At 38.7% G+C, this 26,022-nt stretch overlaps 1 protein-coding gene across 1 annotated transcript; it reads right to left on the bottom strand.

Annotated features, from left to right (window-relative positions):
- Positions 1-22,821: 22,821 nt before the first annotated feature.
- On the bottom strand, positions 22,822-23,733 carry LOC120151961. The gene has a single exon (XM_039164269.1). It carries the CDS (start codon positions 23,731-23,733, stop codon positions 22,822-22,824), a length of 912 nt encoding a protein of 303 aa, XP_039020200.1.
- Between the last annotated feature and the right edge of the window lie 2,289 nt (positions 23,734-26,022).

Genomic DNA, 26,022 nt, shown 5'->3' with positions numbered 1-26,022 from the left:
ATCTGTGCAAAAATATTTTACTGCGGTATAATCCTCGGAACATAAACACCTACCTGAGGAATGAGACTACTTCCTTTTGTCAAGCTGATGACGAGTCTATGTATGAGTGCTGGGATCGATACAAGGCATTGCTTCGCAAATGCTCAAATCATGGTTTTCAAGATTGGATGCAAGTGGTGATGTTCTACAATGGAGTAAACACACCCACGAGGATGATGCTAGATGCCTCGGCAAATGGGACATTGCTTGACAAATCACCAGCGGAGGCATTTGACATTCTGGATAAGATTGCCACCAACGATTGTCAGTTTCCCTCCACAAGGCTTGGAGTTGGACGCAAATCTCATGGAGCTTTCGAGCTAGATTCTAAAGATTCGATGTCCGCCCAACTTGCTGCTATCACCAACATGTTGAAGAACTTAAAAAGGCCAAGTGAGGTGAGAGAAGTAAAGGTAGCCCATTCAGCATGTTTATTATGCCACGACAATCACAAAGAGAGTGACTGCCCGACCAATCAAGAATCCATCAACTTTGTAAGCAACTTCAATAGAGGCAACAACAACCCCTACTCCAACACATATAATCTTTTATGGCGTCAACATCAAAACTTTTCATGGGGAAATCAAGGAAACAACAATGCTCATCAACCAGCTCGGTAGTAGAATTTCAATGACTCCCAGGGATTTCAAACGAATATGCCATGGCATAATTATAACAAGGGAGGACCATCTTCATCAAATACCAGTTCTTTGGAAGCCACAATGCAAGAGTTCATAGAAACAACGAAGACAATGCTGGAAGACCATGCAACCTCCATAAAAAATCAAGGGGCCCTACTTCAGAGCCATAGTTCATCATTAAGGGCACTGGAGAGTCAGGTTGGTTAAATTGTCGTGGCATTACAAGAACGCAGACCATAACATTTGCCGAGTGACACTGAAGTCACCAAACCTCATGGCAAGGAGAACTGCAATGTGCTAACTCTCTGAAGTGGTACACAAATTAATGTTGAAGATAAGTTTGGGGGAAGACCAAAGGATGAATCACCCCCTGTAATCGTGCAAGATGATCACGAGGTGCTGGAAGAAGCACCAGAGGAAGAGGACAAGACTGAGGGTTCATCAAGTAAAGAAACTAAGGGGGCAAATAAAAATGCCAAGGCAACTTTTGTTCGCAACCCGTCAGTACAGGAAGCCAGACCCCCACCCCCTTTTCTGCAAAGACTAAAAAAACATAACGAGGATATTCAATTCAGAAAATTTGTTGACATTCTAAGTCAACTTCAAATCAATGTTCCTTTTCTAGAGGCTATGGAACAAATGTCAACATATGCTAAGTTCCTCAAGGAAATTGTTACTAATAAGAGAAAGGTTGAATAGTACGAATCAATTGCCACAACAAAAGAATTTTGCTCTTCCTTAAGCAAGATGCGATCGAAGAGACATTATCCAGGTAGTTTTATAATCCCATGTTCAATAGGTGACAAATTCGTTGGGAAGGCACTATGTGACCTTGGCTCAAGTGTGAACTTGATGCCTAAGTCAATTTTTGTGAAGCTTGGGATAGGAATTGCGAGACCCACATCTGTCATTTTGTAACTAGTTGATCATTCACACGTGCGTCCTGAATGGCGAATTGAAGATGTCATCGTGCGGGTTGACAAATTTGTTTTTCCTGTTGATTTTCTGATCCTGGATTGTGAGGTCGATGCCACTGTACCCATCATCTTAGGGAGACCCTTCTTATTTACCAGTCGCATTCTTATTGACTACGAGAGGGGTGAACTAACCATGCGAGTGGCATATCAACATGTCACTGTAAATGTCTTCCGATCTCTCAAGTACATGGATGATTCTAAAGAATGCCAGAGCATTTTTGAAGTAGATACACCAATTTTAAAGGAAGTAGATCAATTTTGCCAAGACATTTTCATTTAGTCGGACCCTGGTGAGAGGCTACTTGAAAACTTAAAGGCTGGAGAGCCTAATGTTTTTTCTACCGAAGAACAGCAGGCTAGATTCCTCAAAGTTAGCCCAGGTACGCATTTTGAACCTTTGAATTTTGAAGAGTTTGTTCCTCCCAAGCCCTCATTACAGCAAGCTCCTACCCTAGAACTTAAGAATTTGCCGCAACATCTTAAATATGCTTATTTGGGTAGTAATGAAACTTTGCCTATGATTATTTCCTCTTTCCTTACTCCTAACCAATAATCTAGTTTGTTAAGAGTTTTGTTACAGCATAAGAAAGCGTTGGGATGAACGATGGCAGATCTGAAGGGAATAAGTCCAACTATCTGCATGCACAAGATCTTGCTGGAAGAGTACCACGGCAAATCCATAGAGCCACAACGAAGATTGAACCCAATCATGAAGAAAGTTGTGATGAAGGAGATCTCAAATGGCTTGAAGCTGGAGTCATTTACCCTATTTCGGATATTTTGTGGGTTAGTCATGTTTAATGTGTGCCGAAGAAGGGAGGCACGACCTTGGTGACGAGTGAAGACAACGAGTTGTTACCTATACGCACAATCACCGGGTGGTGAATCTGCATGGACTATCGCAAGCTTAATAAGGCCACCAAGAAGGATCACTTCACCTTGTTGTTCATCGATCAAATACTGGATCGACTTGCTGGCAAGGCATTTTATTGTTTCTTGGACGGATACTCGGGGTATAATCAAATTGCCATTGCACCAGAGAACCAGGAGAATACAACATTCACGTGTCCCTATGGTACGTATGCTTTTCAAAGAATGCCTTTTGGACTCTGTAATGCCCCGACAACTTTTCAGCGCTGCATGCAAGCCATATTCTCAAACATGGTTGAGGATTTTCTGGAAATTTTTATGGACGATTTTTCTGTTTCCGGAGATGACTTTCAAAATTGCCTCGGTAATTTGGCAAAGGTACTGAAGCGATGTGAGGAGGTCGATCTTGTGCTGAACTGGGGAAAATGCCACTTCATGGTAACCAAGGGCATTGTTCTAGGCCATAAAACTTCTGCAAAGGGCATTGAGGTAGACAAGGCCAAGATCGAGGTGATCCAGAAGCTACCCCCACCAACTTCTGTCAAGGGCATTCAGAGTTTCCTTGGACGTGCTGGATTTTATAGACGATTCATCAAGGACTTCTCCACAATATCCAAGCCCTTGTGCACCCTGCTGGAATAGAACCAACCGTTCGTGTTTGACCAGAAATGCCATGGCGCATTCAAAGAGCTGAAGAAGAGACTTATCTCTGCACCGATCGTAGTTCCCCCATATTGGACGACACCGTTTGAACTAATGTGTGATGCAAGTGATTTTGCTACGGGAGTTGTGCTTGGGCATCGTAGAGGTAAAATCTTTCATGTTATATATTATGCTAGCCGTACCTTGAATGAGGCACAATTAAACTACACTGCCACTGAGAAAGAATTACTTACCGTGGTATTTGCATTTGACAAGTTTAGACCATACTTGATAGGCACCAAAGTCATAGTTCACACTGACCATTATGCTATAATATACTTAGTGAACAAGAAAAATGCCAAGCCTAGACTTATTAGGTGAATTTTACTGCTGCAAGAATTTGACTTAGAGGTCATTGATAGGAAAGGTACTGAAAACCAGGTTGAAGATCATTTATCTAGGCTAGAGAACATTTTAGAATGCGATGACATCTTTGATATTAAAGAAGAATTCCCTGACAAGAAAATTTTATCTGCCACGGTAATTTCGTGGTACACTGACATTGTTAATTTTCTTGTTAGTGGTGTTTTCCCTTATGAACTTAACAACCAGGGAAAAAAGAGTTTTTTGCATGATGCCAAATTCTATTTTTGGGATGAACCGTACTTGTTCAAGAAATGTGCCAATCAAATGATTCGACGGTGTGTCCCCGAAGAAGAGTAATGCGATATCTTACACCATTGCCACACAACACCCTGTAGAGGGTATTTTGGAGGTGCGAGGATTGATGCAAAGGTCCTCCAATCAGACTTCTATTGGCCATCACTATTTAAGGATGCCCACGAATTTTGCAAAGCGTGCGATAGATGCCAGCGAACTGGAAACATTTCCAGACGATACGAAATGCCGCTAAAAAATATTTTAGACATATAGCTCTTTGATGTTTGGGCATTGATTTCATGGGATCATTCCCATATTCCCTTAGAGATTTATACATCTTGCTCGTAGTGGACTATGTGTCTAAGTGGGTGGAAGCGATTGCCACACCGAGGAATGACTCGAAGACAGTGCTCAAGTTTCTTCACAAAAACATTTTCACTCGATTTGGAGTACCAAGGGCCATTATCAGTGACGAGGGCACCCACTTTGACAACAAGTTAATTGCCAGGGAATTGCAAAAATACGGAGTGCGACATAAGATTGCCACGGCATATCACCCATAAACAAATGGGCAAGCTAAAGTGTCTAACCGTGAAGTCAAGCAAATTCTCGAGAAGGTGGTGAACCCTCGAAGGAAAGACTGGTCCCCAAAACTCGATAAAGCACTATGGGCCTATAGGACGGCATTCAAAACACCTCTGGGAATGTCGCCTTTCAAGATGGTATATGGAAAAGCATGCCACCTCCCAGTTGAGTTAGAACACAAGGCATACTGGGCAATCAGAAAACTAAACTTTGACGCAAAAATTACTGGGGAAAAACGACTGCTCGATCTGAATGAAATGGAGGAGTTTCGAGCGCAAGTATATGAAAATACCAAGCTCTACAAGGAAAAGACTAAGAAGTGGCATGACAAAATTCTTTTGCCACAACATTTTCATGAGGGTCAGAAAGTGATGTTGTTTAACTCTAGGCTCAAACTCTTCCCGGGCAAATTAAAGTCACGGTGGTCGGGACCATTTGAAGTCCACCATGTTTACCCGTATGGCGATTTTAATATCAAGAACATGGATGATGGTTCCATCTTTAAAGTCAATGGCCAGCACCTAAAGGCTTACCAGGGAGTCCCACCATTGTATGACAAGTCGACACTTCTCTTGGATGACATCGATACTGGCCCATTATTTTAAGGATGCCGAGACATTTTAAATTTACTCCTGTGCATAAATAAATTTTACTTTGCCATTATTTTTGTCTTTCTTATTTTTAATTAATTATTTTATATTATTTTTGTTGTAAGGATTATCCCACATGGTGAGCACGTGAGGCGTACGATTATCACAAAGGAAATTTGGGCGGCAAACTTGAATAGTAAAAGGAGGGAAACTTTTTCACTTTTCACTTTTACTTTGGATTAAAAAATTTTAACTTTTGCTTTTTGTTTTCTTCCCGCCTAGACCCCACCATTTCACTTTTTATCCCCCACAAAATCTCCCTTTTGTTCTTATCTTCTTATTTTGTTTCACTTTAACTTTTTCTTCTTTCTCTTTCATCTTCTTCTTCCCTCCTTTGCCAAAACCACCATAACCGCCAAAAAACCTCCAAGCTTTTTCAACTTTCCTTTGTTTTCTCTTTGAACAATGGTCCGATCACGACCCTCTTCTTCTGCACCACCACAGTTTATGGATGATGTCGCCCAAGACTGATTCCAAACCATTAAAAACTGGTGAGTCTTTTTCGAGTTTGGATTTGTCTTCTCCGAGGAGGAGGATGCCTCATTTGGAAATGAAGTGCTCGATGTGGTTAACAAGCACAAGTGGCATAAATTTACCAAGCATCCGACAACTGTTAACGCATCAATAGTGAAGGAGTTTTACTCAAACATATCTGAGCCAAATCAGTATGTCGTCATGGTTCGCGACATTTTGATTCGATTCACTCCTACTACTATTAATCGTTACTTCAAATTGTAGGTGCTGGAAGACCGCCATACCACCTTTGCACAAGACGCAGACAACGAAACATACCAAGGTAATCTGGAAGACCTCTGTCTTCCCTACACCCAATGGAACGACCAGCAACTGAGTCATAGGACAGTGGGCCGGGAGAAGATGCTCTCGCAAGTAAAGTTGTGGAACCATTTTATGAAGCACAAACTTTTGCCCACTTCCCACAACACCACCGTGTCTTGCCAGCGGATGCTTTTATTGCACTCAATCATATTCGGGCACCACATTGATGTATGAAAAATCATTGTAGAGCAAGCCCATTTATGCATGAAGGGATCTGCAAGTTCCCTGATATTTCCTAATCTCATCACCGCTTTATGCCGTAAAAACAAAGTTCCTGAGGAGCAGTTCAATGAGATTTTACCGGGTATTGCTGAGATTACCACGACAAAAATCCCTATGATGTTGGGGCTGAAGAACACAAAAGGAAAAGAAAAGGAGGCGATCACATCTAGTGTTTCATCATCTCCACATACCAGGGCAAACTCAGATGCCCTGGGGCAGGCAATCCATCGCACTCAAGAGCACGTCGGGCGACTGTCCGACAAACTGATGACATATTTTGCCTACGCTAAGTGCCGAGATGAATTTTTCACCAATGCCTTCTTAGAGTTTCTCCCGCATATAAACTTCACCGTCCCAGACTTCTCTATAACACTAGTGCCACCAAATGAGGATGTCGAAGCATCTGTAGAAGTACCTCGTCCTGCCATTACCGACGCTCATCAATCGCACAGTGTAGAAAGTCCCCAGCCCGCTAAAGCCGAAGAGCTCACTGACCCTGATCCCGTTCATGCTGTGTTACCCGATGCAGATCGAGAAGCCAACCTCCAACTCGCTCATCGCTAGGAATCCCCACAATTTGTTGAACCTATGGCGACAGAACATCCTGATATGCCACAACCTGCTGTGCCAATGGAAAAAGAGCACCCTGAAGTACCGCAACCCACTGAGTCAACCGAAGAGTCCCAATCCGAGATGCCACGGCAAGCTCCTTTACGTAGGAGCCAACGCCGCCTAAAGAAGGCATTTAAGCGTGAGGAGCCCCAGTTCTCCAATATCCCAGAAGGTCCCAGTACTCCTCCGACTGCACCCACCTCTGACTCCGAACACTCCAGCCTGCCAAACTGAGAAAGCGCCCTCGCTGCGCGACCGCTGCACCACCACCCACATGACATCAAGGTACCTTGCATTGCATTGCATTCATAGCATGTAGTTTCATTTTCCTTAGTCTTAGTAAGCATTGGGGATAATGCTTCTCTCAAGTTTGGGGAAGTCGGGTTCTCGTATCATTGCATGATAGTAGTAGTAAAATAAATATGCCATGACATTAGTAAATATTTAAATAGTTTTATGGAATTATTTAAGGAAGCCCAATGATGATGAATTCTTGATGGCTAGGATAGAATGTACATGACTGGTTGAGGATGATAGAACCAACTCTATGACTTGTTTCTTTGAAATCCTTGAAAACACAAGTGTAAGTTTTCCATGCTTGAGAAACTTAGAAATTGTTTATAAGAGAATTCTTAAAATGTCGTGGCATAAAACTTTGAATTATGAAAACTCCTGTTAAAAAAAGAATGAATGATGATAAAGTTAGAATAAATGCCTCGGCATATCTGTAGAGGGGCACTCCTCTATGCCATGGCATATGAGTCAATGAAAGTAGTCACGGGATGATTCTACCTGACTAGCTCGGGGATGAAAGGTATGCTCCATTTCATCTAGAGTGTAGGAGGGTAGAGTGATAGGCTGACTCCCCTCATAACAGAATTAAAGAAAATAAAGTAAGTTGGGAGTAGATTTTGTAAATGTCATGGCAAATTAAGAAAGTTTGCTTAGAAAATTTTTAAGTTTGTTAAGCATTGACGGGATACAAACACGCACACACCCACACAAGGAATCTTGCCATAGGGGACAATACTAGATTTCTCAACCTAGTCTAGCATATTGAATCCATATGTGCCAAGGGCTGAAATTTTATCCCATAAACTATTCTGCTTCTGAACTTGTCATGGTATTTTTATTTTGCTTAATATTGTCCATTGCTTGAGGACAAGCAATAGCTTAAGTTTGGGGGTGTGATAACTCCGTAAAAAGGTCACATTTTGGGACCTTTTCACCTAAAATATTGAATGTTTAAGAGCTCATCTAGGACCATGTAGATTCATTTAGTTGCATGTGGTGGAATTCGGTTTGTCGCGGCATTTAATTTGTCATCAGTGCTACCTTATGGGGAAGGTGTTTGTCTAATGATGTGCAGGAATTGAGAACAAGGAAAAGAGAAAAGAAAATGTCGTGACATCGGGAGATTGCTGAGAAGAATGCAATTGCCAAGTTAGATTGGCATTTTGAAAGCTCTTAAAGTGCGAGATGATAGTTTTGAAGCCAGCTGTCTCCGACTTTCCAAGAGCTCTGCCCGAGGAATCCACCTCGAAGATCTGTCTAGAGGGATCGGCACTACAATTGGCGGTCCTGCTGATGATGCCGCTTGACCCTACAGATCATGTCTTTCCTTGGGCGCCTACAACGGGATTATGTCGGTCACTCAACCAACTACCCAGGCACTATCATAGCCTGTTCTGCCCAAATCCCAAGCAACTTAACTATGGTTTTTGGGGTTTCCTAGGAAAGTCAACACCAAGTCTTATGATTAGTTTTCCCCTATAAATAGAGGATAAAGCCACATTGTTGAAGACTTTGGTTCCACCCATATTTGAGCTTAAAAAGTTAGAGAGAAAATGTCTCACTTTTCTCAGTCAATCCTACTTGCCGTGGCATTTCTCCTTGACAAGCTTGAGGGAGTGGCGTCCTGAGCATCCGAGAGGAGCCAGTTTGCTGGTAGTAGTTCTTGGTGGCCAAGGAAAGCATTGGGTAGTGCACGTCGAAGGCTTTCTCTCCTCCCCTTTGTTCTTTGTTTTCATATTTTGTTATTGGGTTGTAAGGAACGGATAAAACTTGCTTTGTGCTTATTTATTTCGAACACCACCATGAACTAATCCTATTTGGTGGGATTTCGCTTGGATATTTAAGTTTTTATTTCAATGAATGGTTGTTTTCCTATGCTTTAACCTATTATTTTATGAAACTTAATGCCTTAAGGTTGTAGGAGCTATGAGAGTAGCCTTTCCTTAGGAGGTCTTGAGGGTTCGAGAGAATGCCTTGACAATTTATCCTTAGTGTTCGAGAGAAACTAGGGATGAACTACATAAACAATGGGTTCTAAGTAGTAACTAGGCCTAATCCACCTTAGAGATAAGGTTAGGATTTCATTCGACTAAAAGGAGTTGTGCAAAAACGATAAGTTAGATGTTAATGTTGCCGCAAAAAGGTATTACTGAGACATATCATGTTATCTGGACCAATAGGATCACTGCAGGGGTTTACGCCAATCGATTTAGCCAGGGCATCTTTAATCTGTCGAGTCCCTTACTAGAGATAGCATAGGGCACCTCAGTGGACTCTTTCGGGCAGGCTAGGCATAGAAGAAATATCATTCAGAGAAATAGACTTAAATTTTCCCAGTGACTCCTATCACTCATTCCTATAGCAGCTTGTCGTGTGAGAAAGCTAAAGTCCTATAAATCAAATCATATATTTAAATTTTATTTTGCCTTGACATTTCCATTTGTTTGCACTTATCACAATTGAAATTGCCACGACATTTCATCCAACTGGCCACGACATATTCAATTGCGACCACACTACCACCATTCCATTTTCACATCAGTTATTCCATTATGCCAAAACATTCTCATTTGTATATACCATCATTAACTTTACTTAGGTGACAAAGTAAAGTGCCTTGACAAACCTATTTGATTTCCTCAATTCCCTGTGGAGACGATACTCGACTTATCACTGAATTACTTGTCCGATTGTGTAAACTTTCACATATATCCGCACTCATTTATAGAACGCATACCTAGAGGACACACACGCCTTATTGTCCTCATGATGATTCTCATCTCTGTATGGACATAAGGAGGTGTGTCCCCTCGAATTGAACTCGATCTGAAAGTCTGTGATGGGCTGAGATTGAGGGTTTGACAGCTCAAGAGGGCACCGGCAAAGATAATTCAAAAACCTTTTACTTTAGAGTCGAACCCAGCATATAGTGAACCTTGAACCTAAGCCTAGGTAGAGCCTAACCCAAACCTTATGAATCCCGTAAGGAGAGTATACAAGGAAAAACTTTTTTTAGTCTTTTATTATTGTAGTATAATTTTGCTTTTCGAATAAATGCATGAGAACTAAAGATCATGTGGTTAGGTTTATTTTTTCCTGAATAAGCATGCGGACTAGATGACATGAGGTTAGGATTTTTATGTTAAACAAAGCATGGGGGTAGAATTCATGTTTGGGTAGGATCTGCTAAAGCATTGATTGGGTAGGCATCATGTGAGGGTAGGTTTTATTGACAAACTATATTATGCCCAATTGATTTCTTTATGATTAATAACTAATTTTCTTTTGCCTTTTTATTTTATTTTGTTTTTATTTTTACATTGCACTATTCATCCCATGGTGTTGATCCGTGATTGATGTCCATATAGAAGGCTAGTAATATGGAACGAAGGGTCCAAAGAAAGGTAGAAGATAATATAGATGTTCTGAGATGGTCCGAGAAGTCCCAACTTACCAATGAAGATAGCTTACAGCCTGGATATGTGTCAGATTTAATTGGTTACACTCACATTAATGTCCGTCAAAATGATCTGAGCGAACTAAAGGAGATCTAGGGAAAATGGGAAGAAGTTGATAAATATTTATTCTATTAGTTATATGGTGACTTCTCATATCTCCTAAACGTTTCGATTGACCAAAATTTGTTTAGAGCTCTTGCGTAATTCTGGAATCCTGCCTATAGTTTCTTTACTTTTGGCAGAGTGGATCTGACGCCTACCATAGAGGAATATCATGCTTTGATTTGTTGTCTTTGATTCCAAGTAGACAAGGTGTACACCAAACCGCCAAACACTTAATCTTTAAAAAAGAAACTACTTTTGACTACTGGAATGAGTGAAGAATGGGTTGTAAGAAGCATCAAGAAGAAATAATATAGTGAGTGCATTACATGAACTGCTCTTAGAGAAGTAATTCATCGTCATCTCAACAAGAGAAAAATATGGATATGTTTGCTCTGGGTATTTATGGGCTAGTCATATTCCTGAAGGTATTGGGCATGTTGATGTGTCAGTGGTTGATTTATTCGAGAGATTAGATAGACATGTAGACTATGTTCCAGATATATTGGCGCTTCATAGAATGTGCACCACTTTTGTTAGTATGGATCCTTAATCATTTCAAACACGTTGAAAGAGCACCTAGTCGAGTCTTTCTAGAAGGGTTTTCACCCTTGAAAGATTTCCTTTCTTGAGAATGGCCTGAGGGTTTCACTGAAGAGAAATGGATGGGCATTTTTAAAGATGTTCGAGATGGTGATATATTATGGAGCGCTTCGTGGAATATCTCTTTAGACATAATTTATAGGTGTGAAGAATGAGATTGGGTTCCTCTTTCAGGCATATGGGGTTCTATAGGATATGTTCATTTACTAGTTTCTAGGCAATATGGGTCAAGACAATTCATGCCTTCAACTTGGGATTTATCTAGGTCAGAGTTTGCATTCAAAGGGAACCAATACAAAAGTAAAGTCAAAGGGGTTACTGACGAATGGAAGCAGACTCGTCCAATAAATCTTCACTTTTGATTTGAAGCTTTCACAAGAATACGAGGAATGGAGAAGTAATCGAGTTAATGATAATATACCGATGGTTAATCCCAAAAATACTCAGCCTATGTAGGAATGTCTTAAAGTTGTACCATCCCCCCTAGAGCTAGTTAAGCCTGATTTTGAGGTTGGGAGAAAGCAATAGAAGGAAACATTACAATAGATAGAGTATGAGGTATACCAAAAATGAGTGAAAATCGATATACAAAAAGGTCGACCTGATCAAATTGAAAAACTAGAAAAGCAACTAGGATTGGATTTTGATGATCTCCAATTATCATACCAACAAATGGTAAAGGCTCAGATAGCCGCTAGCTCAAGTAGATCACTTGTTGAATAGAGGAAATAAGTGGATAGTATGAAGAGAGAAGCTGGAGAGAGTAAAGAAGAGCTCATGCAGAGTAGACATCAAGCCAAGATACTTTCAAAAGAAAAACGTGAATTAGAGCAAAATCTACAAGAGAGTCGAACCCAAAATGAGAAACTAAAAGACAAGATCTTGAGTTTATAGGCAGCATTGCGATGATACCGAAGCTGAGAAGACAGCTCCAGTCATGGGGAGGTTGAATGTCTAAGGAAGCATGTGAATGAACTTTAGATTATGGTCCAAGATTTTTAAAGGAATGCAAGTGAACTTCCTATAGTCCCCTATGAATGAGATATACAGTGGCGCTATCATTGGGAACAAGCTCAGTGGAGAGTTAAGAAAATGGATGACCTCATCGCAAGCTACCTAGAACATGTTCAAGGAGTGGCTCAGTACTTGGCCGACTTGCCATATGAAGCTGCCACAGTAAGCGGATGATTAGAACCCGAGACCGAAAAAGCTTATAGGATTTTGTAATTAATCGAGCACATGCAACAATTACGGGAGATATCACATATCTATCTATGATATGTTTAAGCCTTGTAATCGAACTTCGTTTCTAATATAAAACGTTTTTCTAAGGAATCGTTCTAGAATCAACACATTGCACTTTACATCTACATTTTACTTTCTGCATTGAATTTTACTTTTCGTATTGCATTCTATTCATCCATAGTCATATTTTTCATATTCATTAATAAAATATCAACATTAATAAAAAGTCTATATGACTGAATACTGGAAACTTCCAAGCACCTGAACAATACCAAGAAAAAAGGCAATGGATGATAGAATTGCCTAAATTGAGAAAACCCAACGAGAAATATAGGAGAATATAAGGAAAGCTTAAGAAAAGATGTGTGAACAAAAGCTGAAATCACAAAATAATATGATGGAAAAACTTGCAAGCATGTTATAGGGAAGAAATACAGATCGAGAAGAAACTCTAGCTGTCGATGCTACTGTCGAATAACCTTTGTACTCCCGGTCTTTGTACCACGTGCAGATCATGGAAAGGCTCCAACTGTTGGTGTTACCAACGAAGAACCCCTATACCCTCCAGGCTTTACACCACCTCATGTAAGAGCACAACAAGGAACAACTGCTCAGCTAGGAGGAGTGCACATAAACTTACCTGGCACATCCGTAAACCCACACCAAACTAAAGAAGTCCCAGATTTTGATGAGGAGGGTAGAAAAGAGCATAACAAACAACTAAAAGAGAAATAGAAAAAATTGGAAAATGAAATCAGGGCTATGAAAGAAGACACTAGCATGTATGGGATCGATTCCAAGGAGCTAAGTCTGATTTTTGATTTGGTCCTACCTCCCAAGTTCAAAGTTCTGTATTTTGAAAATTTAATGGCACAAGATGTCCCTCTGCTCACATCACTATGTTATATAGGAAAATGGCAAGCTACTTAGGGGATGATCAACTGTTGATCCATTGGTTCCAGGAGAGTTTAACAGGTTCAGCCATTTGTACTCACCATTTTTCTTGAGACCCAAACCGAACTCGACCCGGACCTAGTGTAGCCACCTTAAACCCCCAATCAGCTATTACTGCTCCTTGTACCAAACAGTTGAAGGCAGCTCCAGTACGCCGTCAAGCTCAAACAATCCACGAAAACATAGAGACAACAAGCAAAAAATAAAAAGGGAATATTTGTAAATGGGTTATAAAAACCCCATTAGATCAGTGTAAAAGGGGTTTCTTCTCCTCCGCTATTTCTTTTTTGAAAAAATTGTAAAGTTTTCCTGTATTTTTTTCCACTTCATTCGAGAACTAAGCAATACATTTTTTAAGAACGCATTTTATCTTATTTTTTCATTTTCAGTGGCGTTTTCTTTATTTTTGAATAAAAAAAGAGTAAAGGTGGGAAGGGTGATACTTGGGTCGTTTTAGAACCAAGATTAGAGTCTCGTGTTCTTTACCTTTGGTCGTTTGGAGATTCTCTCTATAGAGGCGGTGGAGACACGGAGGTGGTTCTCTTTGTTTCTCTGGGTTCTAAAGTAGAGAAGAAGAGGTGTGAGAAAGATGAACACGGGTGGGGTGTTTAATATTAGCATGTTTTAAGTTTAGGGTTAATTACCCCTAAGTCCTCTCACTTTTAGTATATTTTATGCTTTAGTAACCTTATTTGTGGGTTAATTGCACAATGGTCCTTCTTGCCCATTCTTCTTGCCTTCTGATCACTAGGCAAAAGGGGAAAGTCGCCTTTAAACTCCCCGTATTTTAGCTCATTTTGCACTCTAGTTATTTACTTTCTTATTTGTTTCGAATATGCATATTGATTTTATTAACTTTCGATTTGGTCATTATTTTTGCTATTTTATTCGTTATAATTTAGATGTTGTTTTATTATTTGTTGCACTATGGTCACTATTCCTATTATTATTTATTTGTTTCGAATATAATGTATTAATTCTATTATTTATTTATTGTTATTAGTTTTCGGATTATTATACGATCTTGTGGTGACCCGATCCGAGGTACGATCCACATTATTATGGTCTGGACTCTGTTAACATCTAATCGCTAACTTTTAACCAATAACTTTTATTTATGTATTTTATTTTATGTTTGAATTATTATACGATCTTGTGGTGACCCGATCCGGGGTACGATCCAAATTATTATGTTATGGACTCTGTTAACATCTAACCGTTAACTTTTAACTATTAACCTTTTATTTATGTATTTTATTTTATGTTCGAATTATTATACAACTTTGCGGTGACCCGATCCGGGTACAACCCGCATTGTTATAGTCCGAACTCTATTAACAACTAACTTTTCTAACTTCTAACCGATAACTACTAACCGCTAATTTTTATTTATTTTTTTCTTATTTATTTATTTTATGTTTGAAATATCGTACAACCTTGTAACGACCTGCCTCGGGATACGACTCGCATTATTTACTGTACGGATTAAATTTTAAAAATTAATGCAAACATTTTTATTTTTATTGCTCTTTTATTTTTGTTATTTAATTTTATGCACATTTAAATTCCTGCCCTTTACTTTTTATTTATATAATTTCAGTCTTTAATTTCATTACTTTAATTTATTATTTTCTTTATTTTTTATCTTTCATTTTTTGGTACTTTAATTTTAGTCCTTTTTATATATTTTAATTATCTTTTAATATTTGTATCCTTTTAATTTAGTTCTTGACGGATCACCTTTTTAGATTTAGTCCATAATCTTTTAATTATTCGATTCGTATTTAGTCATTAAATTAGGAGAATTCTTAATTTGGTTCTCGCTTTTGCTCGAGGTTCTAATTCAATTATTCAAATCTTAAAATTAATTTAAATTAATTTTAGAACCCCTATTTTAGTTAGCTTTCAATCTAGTCCTTTTAATTTAGGGAATAATTTGAATTGACCCTTGCCTGAATGCTCAAGGGACCATCTCGGTTATTCGATTCAATAACTAGTTAAAATCAAATAGGAATATATTAGAGCCTACGTTTCTAGGTTTGTGCCTATAGGTTCTTTAATTTTCATAATTTGACATTGTAAGCTAGAGAAGGCCTTAATCTATCCTTAGTTTAATTAGGATTAATAAAAAAAATTGTTTGATTGCATTTTATTTTAAACCTAAGGCAATGTTCACTTATTAGGGAATTAATGGTATATCTCCCGAAAGTATGCTCATGGGGCGACTACTGGTGATTCCTGAAATAGGTCGACATCATTTTCAAGATCGCATCATGATTTCTAAAATTAAGGCAATGTCCAGCTATTAGGTACAATAGTTGATCTCCCGCGTTTATGCTAGGGCGAATTCTATCGGCTTTAATAAACAAATACCCTTTTCAACTTTGCATCCATAATGATTTTAAAACTAAATAAAGTTTGAACTCAAAATTTCTGATTTTAAATATAGGGTAATCAACTAGGTACCAATTTTTGGGTGCTTGTGGGGTTGCTAATCCTTCCCCAAGCGTAACTGACTCCCGAACCTGGTTTCTAGATTTTCACAGACCTTAAAAATCGTTATTTTGATAAAAATAAAATGTTTTATTCAAATCACCTGATTTTTATGATGTTCCAATCACACCTTAAATGATTGGTGGCTACTCCTCACATTTTGAAACCCTTTTCAAAGTGAAAACCCCCGAGTCGGTATCGTTCTTTCCCCGCCTTGGCGAAAAATGATGTCAACACCATTCGATGGTAGAGTCAGTTCAGCAGAGTTCACATTCGGTCATGGAAGGATTTAGCTATAGATTTTCTAGAGCAATATAAGCATGTGAAAGATGTGAAGCATAATCGAATCATGCTGCAAAGCATGGAGAAAAGATCTAATGAGAGCTTTATACAGTATGCTCAGAGGTGGAGGGATTTAGCTGTACAAGTTCATCCGTCGCTTGAGGAAGAAAAACCAACATGCTCTTTTTAAACACTTTAAGAGCTCATTTCATTGGCCACCTCATAGGAAAATCATCTAAGAGTTTTGATGATTTGGTTACAGTAGGGGAGATGATCGAAATGGCAATCAAGAGTGGAAGGCTTGATGGATGTGAGTTTAACAAGACATCACTAGAGAAAAGGAAGGGTAACGAAGTTAATAACGTGAAGAAGTATGACTCTAATAACATCATTGTGTCTCGACCTCAAGCCACAAGATCATCAACATATAATTCTACCAATCAGGGGATAAGGGAGCCAAGTTAAGAAAGAGAAGCTCCAGTTTGACCCGATCCCCATGTCATATAAAAAATTATTTCAAATCTTATATGATAGACATGTGGTGCACCTTACCATATGTCACCTCTAAAACCTCCCTACCTTAAATGGTATGATGCTAATGTCCAATGCGAGTATCACGTAGGGGTTTCTTTGACATTCAATAGTGAACTGCACTACCTTTAAGAATATTGTCCAGAGATTGAGGGAAAAGAAAAACATAAACTTTGATGATAGTGAGCAACCAAATGTGGTTTAGAACCCACCATCGAATCATGCAGGTACAGGGGTTAATGTAATTATTGAGGAAAAAGGAAAGAATATCATAACAAGGGTGAGTGAGGTAAAATTACCCATGCACTAAATATAGGGTCAGATGATTAAAGCAAGCCTATTGGTATCTAATCTGTTTGTTAAACAAGTTGAGAACAAGTATGTATGTCAATATCACAATTGTGAGGGAAACACCATAATTCCGAGCTTTGGTGAAAAGAATGATAGATGCCAAATAAATAGAATTTTATAAAGAAACTGTTGAAGAAGAAGAAGAGACAAAGGTTTGTGCATCTAAGGGTTCTTCTAGGGGAGTTTACAATGTCAATTATCCTCTAGTGATTACACTTAAAACTCATTTCGTTGAAAAAGTAACTCCTAAGGTGAAAATCAAACCCCCATCTCCTTTCCCTTACAAGGATAATAAACAAGTCCCTTGGAGATACGAGTGCAAGATGGATAATATGGGTACTCCATAGATCGCCAAAGAAGAAGTGGATGAAGTAGGTAATTTACTAGGACTGGGAGATGTTACTCTCTTAATCAGACCAAAGAACCTAACAAAAAGAACTGCCAATAATAAAGGGAAGAAAGTTGACTTACTACTGAAGGATGACGAGCAAGTCGTTAACGAGCATGTGACAGAAAATGAGGCTGTGAAATTTCTAAAATTTTTGAAACATAATGAATATAGTTTTGTTAAATAGTTGCATAATCTAGATGCTCACATCTCGATACTTGCTCTTCTATTGAGCTCTGAGGCACACCGAGATGCTATGTTGAAAGTATTGAATCAGACTTTCATGTTGAAGGATTTACTCATAGACAAGCAAGATAGATTGGTTGCAAATATTCAAGATGATAATTTTATTCCATTTCCGATGAAAAGACCCCGTCTGGGATGATTGGTAGCCACAAAGTTGTACATATCACATCAAGTGCAAGTGGCATATCTTATCTCGAGTACTAGTTAATAATGGCTCTGTGCTAAATGTAATGCCACTAGTAACCCTGACGAAGTTGCATGTCGACAGTACACATATGAGGAGTTGTCAAAGGGTAATTTGAGCATTCGTTGGAACCAAAAGAGAAGTGTTGGGGAAAATTAATATTCCTTTTACTATCGGCCCATCTATCTACGAGGTTAAGTTCCTTGTCATGGATATCACGCCTACCTACAATTTCCTATTAGAAAGACCTTGGATCTATCAGGCAGGTGTATTTTCATATACACTGCACCAAAAGCTCAAATTCGTGATCGAGGGTAGATTGATATGCATCAATGTCAAAGAGGACATTACTTCTTCTGTTTCCACCACTTCCCCTTACGTTGAAGTAGATGAGGTAGTTATGGAGTGTTCCTTCAGATCTCTAGATTTTTTCAATACAACATTCATGGATGAGGAAAGGAAGATATCAAGCCAAAACTGTACAACTGCACCCGAATGGAACTCAAGCTGACTTTGAGAAGGGGAGCCAAGGTTGGAAAAGGGCTAGGGATCTGCCTATAGGAACCTATTAATCCCATTTTTCCCACCACAAAAATATATCACTTTGGCTTGGGATATCAACCAACCTTGAGGGAAAAATTAAAGGGAATCTAAAAGAGCCAGGAAAGGAGAAGAACAATGTTAGATGGAGATGATCTTAAGTGGGAGCCAATGAATTTCTCACCATTGCATAATACCTTTGTGTCTAGAGGTCATATGTTTCAAAGAAGCCAACAAGTCAAGAAACCAATTGTCGAGGATGCCTTGGAAGATATGAGCATTAATGTGATATTGGATGATAAGGCTGAGGAATGAATGGTTGTAGGAATTTACCCCACACTACCAAAATTCATGCCGGATAATTGGATTGTTGAAGAATTCCATGTGTTTTACAATTCTGTTTTAGAGTAATACACAAAAAACTTTCCCTGTTGTCTAAACTCGGGATAGTAGGTGATCTTGTACAAAGGGTTAATCAATTTGTTTTAATTTTCAATGAAAGATGCATTTCTATTAATTCACAAAGTGGCAAACATTCTCTCATCCATTTCTTCATTATTTATTATTTATGTATATATTCTTTCATTCTATTTATCTTGATATGGGATAGATTTCTCTTGTATGTGTATGTGTACATATATCCTTTCGTTTGTTATTCTCTATATACGTCAGATATTAATAGCATGAATGCTGATGACACTGAACCAAAGATTGATTTTGAGCTGCCCATATCTCAAGGGGAAATCAAGGGTTGTGATAATGATGAAGAATGTGACTTACCTTCTAAAATGCTAAAAATGATGGAAAGTGAGTGTTGAAAGTAGAGGAATACCTTTTTTTTTATTTTTCAATAATCAAACAGGTTACACGTTCCCTAAATATATATGCTGAAACACCTAATTTCTAGGGATATATACAACTTACCTAGAATAGGATCAAATCTATCTAAAACAGAAAGAAATAAATAGGAAATAAATATATAAGGATATGGTAACAAGCTACCAGAATCCCTTAATATATGGAACTGGATATTGATCTGTTTGACTCTAGATTTCCTTAATTTCGGCCCTCTAACATGCAGACAGATATGCATTCAAACTAAACTCCAAATAATTCTACACTCCCCCTCAAGCTGGATGGTAAATGTTAATTAACCTCAGCTTGGAACTTAGATCATCAAAAGTCTTTCTTGGTAGAGCCTTAGTAAGAATGTCGGCTGTTTGAAGACATGTGGGTACATATAGCATTTTGATCATCCCTTCCTCTATCTTCTCCTTTATGAAGTGCCGATCAATCTCCACATGCTTAGTTCTGTCATGATGGACTGGATTCTTGGCAATGCTGATTGCTGATTGGTTATCACAGAACATCTTCATATGTTCTCCACTAGAAATTCTTAATTCCTCTAGTACCCTTCTTAGCCATATTCCCTCACAAATACCATGGGCCATTACCCGAAATTCAACTTCTGCACTGCTCCTTGACACCACTGATTGCTTCTTACTTCTCCATGTGACTAGATTTCCCCACACATAAGTACAATACCCTGAAGTTGATCTTCGGTCTTGTATTGATCCTGCCCAATCTGCATCACTGAACACCTCTATGTCTCTTCTTTGATTCTTCTCAAAAAATAATCCTTTCCTTGGTGTTAGCTTCAGATACCTTAGGATTCTATACACCACCTCCATATGTTCTTCATTTGGATTGTTCATAAACTGACTTACCATGCTGACTGAAAAACCAATGTCTGGTCGTGTGTGAGAAAGGTAGATTAGTTTACCTACTAGCCTTTGGTATCTGCCTTTATCCACCGGTGCACAATTTTCTTTAGTGCCTAATTTTGTTGTTGAATCCATAGGTGTGTTCGCAGGCTTACATCCAAGCATCCCAGTTTCTTTTAAAAGATCCAGTACGTATTTTCTTTGGGAAACACAGATTCCCTTTCTTGACCTTGCAATTTCCATGCCTATGATGTATTTGAGCTGTCCAAGGTCCTTGATTTCAAATTCCTTAGCTAGAAGACCTTTGGTAGTGTTGATTTCTTCCTCATAATCTCCTGTTAGGATAATGTCATCCACATATACAATGAGGATAGCCAGTTTTCCTGCAAATGAGTGGTTGACAAACAAGGTGTGATCTGATTGACATTGAGAATAGCCATGATTCTTTATTACCTTGGTAAATTTCTCAAACCAAGCTCTTGGTGATTGCTTGAGCCTGTATAATGATCTTTTAAGTTTGCAAACTTTGTTATCAGTTTTCGGTGTCTCAAATCCTGGAGGGATTTCCATGTAAACTTCCTCAGCTAAGTCCCCATTTAGAAAAGCATTCTTGACATCTAGTCGGCGAAGGGGCCAATCAAGATTTGCAGCTAGTGATAGGAGAACCCGAACTGTGTTTAACTTGGCTACTGGGGTAAATGTTTCTTCATAGTCGATTCCATATGATTGAGTGAATCCCTTTGCCACTAGCCGTGCCTTGAATTTTGGTGACAGGCCTTCATATGATATAAAGGTGTATATAGGATGTTTTGTGCAAGTTCTAACCCCTTTCCTCACGGCAATAGGATAGTCACTGTCATCACCAGTTAGTTTACTCTGTGAGGGCTCAGGATTAGGATTACCTAAAGGATCTTCACAAGATCTTGGACCAGGATCAGATTCTTGGTTTTGCTGCAGATGTGCTGGATCTTCATAAGATCTTGGACTAGGATCAGATTCTTGGTTTTGCTGCAGAGGTGCTGGAGGTTCCATCTCCTTTTGGTTCTTTCTCCTCCGTGAATAGGTAATCAACTCATTATTAGTTGTTGATTTACTAATGTCCAGATTTTGGTATGAAGATTCTAGGGAGAGATGTTGTTGAGGAGAAATAGAGTTAGAATTTGGAGAGAGCTGAACTGATTCATCAATATCCCAAATTTGATATTCCTGGGTAAAATTGGTCTCCCCTTGAATATCAGATTTGGGGTAGTAGGGCTGGTGCTCAAAAAATGTAACATCCATGGAGTGGTAGTACTGTTTAGTGACCGGTGAGTAGCACTTATACCCCTTTTGAGTTGGAGAGTACCCAAGGAAGATACACTTAAGTGCTCTAGGATCAAATTTATCCCTTTTATGTTGATGGACATGAACAAAGGCTGAACACCCGAAAACCTTGAAGGGAATAGTGTTGATGAGACGTGTATTTGGGAAAAACTGAAGTAAGGTTTGACAAGGACTTTGAAAGTTGAGAATCCTAGATGGCATCCGGTTTATGAGGTATGCTGCAGTGAGAATAGCTTCACCCCAGAAATGTTTCGGTACATGAGTAGAAAACATAAGAGATCTTGCAACATCTAGAAGGTGCCGATTTTTCCTTTCAGCAATACCATTTTGCTGAGGGGTGTTGACACATGAGCTTTGATGAATGATGCCATGACTCAAGAGATAAACATTGAGTATGAATTTGAAGTATTCTTTGGCATTGTCAGTTTTCAGAATTTGGATTTTGGCTTGGAATTGAGTTTGTATCATGGTGTTGAAGTTTTTGAAAATCTGACCTGCCTCTGATTTTTCTTTCATGAGAAAGACCCATGTAAGCCGAGTGTGATCATCAATAAATGTAATGAACCAACGGGAACCAGTCACATTTTTTAGTTTAGATGGCCCCCAAACATCACTGTGAATCATTGAAAAATGATGGGATTCTTTGTAAGATTGGTTGGGATAAGAATTACGGACATGTTTAGAGAATTGACAAATTTCACACTTGAACTCATTTGGATTTTTATTATGAAATAGAGAAGGAAACAGCTTCTCAAGATACAAGAAATTTGGATGGCCTAATCTATAGTGCCATAACATGATTGCACTATCATTATTAGAACAACTGACAGAAAAAGAAGTAGGATTACCAGACACTAGACAATCGGACTGATAAGTTGTGCCTTGAGAAGGATTTGTAACCTCGAGAAGATAGAGTCCCGAGCACATTTTAGCACTGCCAATCGTCTTCCCCGAGTCCAAGACCTGAAATTCACACATGGTTGAACCAAATTTAGTTACACAATTCAGGTCTCGAGTAAGTTTACTAATGGACAGTAAATTGCAATTCAAATTTGGCACAAGAAGGACTGATTCAAGTGTAATATTCTCTGATACTTTAATAGAACCTGTACCAACCACTTTTGAGAGTGAACCATCGGCTATTCTGACCGTTAAGTGTTTATCACATGGACTGTAAGTAGAAAATAGGTCCTTATTTCCAGTCATATGGTCTGAAGCTCCAGAATATATAATCCATGGATTTGACGTCTCTTTTTTAACACTGAGAGCGCTTAAAAAATTACCTTTTTGGGCTAAGGACCCAGTACCAACCACTGTGGAGGTTTGGGCATGCAAAGACTGGTTGAACAGCTTCTGTAGAACCTCTAATTATTCCTTGCTGAATAGAGTGGGTTCAGGTGAAGGTTTTTCACCCATTGAGGCAAAATTGCCTCGCCCCTCTTTGTCGTTGGCAGACCGAGAAGACTTCCAATCTGCAGGCTTACCATGAATTTTCCAGTAAGTGTCTCTGGTGTGACCAGGTCGGCGACAGTGATCACACCAAGGGCGTCCTTTCTTTGGTTTGGTGTCATTGTTGTTGTAGGAGTTCCCTCTAACAGCAAGGGCTGAGCTCTCAAGACTTGTCATTGGTTCTTGAGAGCCCATCATGATTTTCTTTCGACTCTCCTCTCTCCGGACTTCAGAAAAAGCCTCACGAATATTAAGTAGAGGTTTGGATCCCAAGATTCTTCTTCTTACTTCATCTAGATTTTTATTTAATCCAATAAGAAACTTATATATTCTCTTCCGTTCAATGATCTGTCTATACCTGATTCCATCATCTAGGCAGCTCCAATTGTGCTCCTCGAACAAGTCCAGCTGTTGCCAATAGTGGTTGAGTGTATTGAAGTACTGGGTTACTGTTAAATCTCCTTGACGGAAGTCATGGAGAACACTCTCCACTTTAAACAACTCAGATGTATTCTCATTGTTGGAATACGTTTTCTTTGCAGCCTCCCAGATTTCCCTTACTGTTCTGTAGAGTAGAAAGTTCTCTCCGATTTCATTTGTCATGGAATTGATGAGCCATGACATGACCATATTATTCTCGGAATTCCAGATTTTGAACTTCTCATCATCCTGGCTTGGCTTGGCAGCCACTCCTTTGAGATAATCATCCTTTCCTCTTCCGCATATGAACATCATAACAGAGTGGGACCATTGGAGATAGTTGTTCCCATTCAGATTGTGTCTTGTAATGGGCATGGGATTATTATCTCCACTACTGTTACTGGAGGCCATGGCTACCTGGTTGGAGGAGATTTGGGACACGGAAGTAGTTGAGCCACTTCTCCCGTATTTGGTTATATGAGGGATTTAGGGTTCAGAGGATACTCTGATACCATGTTGAAAGTAGAGGAATACCTTTTCTTTTTTTTTTCAATAATCAAACAGGTTACACGTTCCCTAAATATATATGCTGAAACACCTAATTTCTAGGGATATATACAACTTACCTAGAATATGATCAAATCTATCTAAAACAGAAAGAAATAAATAGGAAATAAATATATAAGGATATGGTAACAAGCTACCAGAATCCCTTAATATATGGAACTGAATATTGATCTGTTTGACTCTAGATTTCCTTAATTTCGGCCCTCTAACATGCAGACAAATATGCATTCAAACTAAACTCCAAATAATTCTACAGTGAGGGCAAACAGATTATGCCTCATGAGGAGCCTACTGAAAATTTGAATCTAGGATCAAATGAAGGTAGAAAAGAAATAAAGACTGGCACTACTTTGTCCATCGATGGATGTGAAGTTTTGGTTGAACTTCTTCAAGAGTAAAAAGATGTGTTTGCTTGGTCATATGAAGACATGCCGAGTTTGGATAAAAAATTGATATTACATAAATTTTTGATTAAACTGGAATGTAAACCTATGCAGCAAAATATTAGAAGATTGAGACCTGAGATGCTGCTAAAAATTAAAGAATAAGTGAAGAAGCAATTCGATGTTGGATTCCTTAAAGTGGCTAAGTATCCTGAATGGGTGGAAAATATTGTCCCAATACCAAAGAAAGATGGGAAGGTTCATATGTGTGTTGACTACAGAGATCTCAATTAAGCCAGTTTGAAGGATAATTTTCCTTTGCCACATATAGACACGATGATGGACAATACTGCTGAAAATTCCCTATTTTCATTTATGGATGGGTTCTCTGGTTACAATCAAATAAAGATGTACCCTAAAGATATGGAAAAGACTATGTTTATCACCATGTGGGGCACATTTTGTTATAAGGTGATGTAGTTTAGGCTGAAGAATGTAGGGGCAATATACCAAAGAGCCATGGTAACACTAATTCATGACATGATGCATAAAGAAATAGAAGTTTATATCGATGATATGATTGTCAAGGCCAAGACAAAATAATAACACGTTGAGAATTTTAGGAAACTATTCCAGAGATTGAGGGAATGCCAACTAAAACTCAATCCAAGTAAGTGTACCTTCGGGGTGACGTCTGGGAAGCTCTTAGGGGTTGTAGTGAGCAAAAAGGGGGATTGAAATATATCCAAACAAAGTTAAAGCAATTCAAAATTTACCACCCCCAAAAACACGTTGATAGATTTTATTATCTGAGTTTGACATCCAATATGTGAGCTAAAAAGTAGTTAAAGGGAGTGTTATAGCAGATTTTATCGCAAGTAGGGCTTCTGAAGAATATGAATCATTGAGTTTTGATTTCCCAAATGAAGATTTGATGGATATTTCAGTTGAAGAGGCAATTACTTCTTCTAGTGAATATTGGAAATTAAAATTTGAAGGTGCTTCAAATACCCTGGGGCATGAAATTAGGGCAATTTTGGTCTTGTCTAATGGAGAACATTATCCTTTCACTAGTCGGTTGAATTTTAATTGCACAAACAATATAGTTGAGTATGAAGCTTATATTTTGAGCCTTAGAGCTGCCATTGAGCACAAAGTAAAAATACTCAAAGTATGTGGGGATTTAACTCTAATTATTTATCAACTCAGAGGTGAATAGGAAACAAAAGATCCCAAGTTGGTGGAATATCGTAAATTAGTCATGGAGCTTATCAAAGAATTTGAAGAATTGATATTTAATTACGTACCTAGAGAAAAAAAATCAAATGGCAGATGCCCTAGCCACTTTGGAAGCAGCCTTTAAAGTAAATGAGTATTCAAATATGATACTCATTGAGATGCAGGCTTATGAGTATCCAGTCTATTAATATATCATAAAAGAGGAAAAAGATGGAAATCCCTGGTATTATGATATCATGCAATACATCATATATCAAAGTTATCCTAAGCAAGCAACCGAGAATGATAAAAAGATTATTAGAATAATGGATATAGAGTATGTGCTTGATGGTGAAATCGTGTACAAAAATAGTCTGGATCAGGTTGTATTGAGGTGTGTGAATGCCAAAGAAGCCAAAACGATCATTGAATAAGTGCATGAGGGATTGTGTGGTACCCATGCCAATGGACATGCAATAACTAGACAAATAATGAGATTTGGGTATTATTGGTCAACCATGGACACTGATTG

The sequence above is a fragment of the Hibiscus syriacus genome, unplaced genomic scaffold (genome assembly GCF_006381635.1).
Source record: "Hibiscus syriacus cultivar Baekdansim isolate YM2019G1 unplaced genomic scaffold, ASM638163v2 tig00002840_pilon, whole genome shotgun sequence".
Lineage (NCBI taxonomy): Eukaryota > Viridiplantae > Streptophyta > Magnoliopsida > Malvales > Malvaceae > Hibiscus > Hibiscus syriacus.
Note: the sequence above shows the minus strand (reverse complement) of the source record. Positions and strands in the feature narration are given on the sequence as shown.

Bases quoted from the DNA above. Each gene is read 5' to 3' on its own strand.
- LOC120151961 (XM_039164269.1), bottom strand. From the start codon at position 23,733: ATGGCCTCCAGTAACAGTAGTGGAGATAATAATCCCATGCCCATTACA.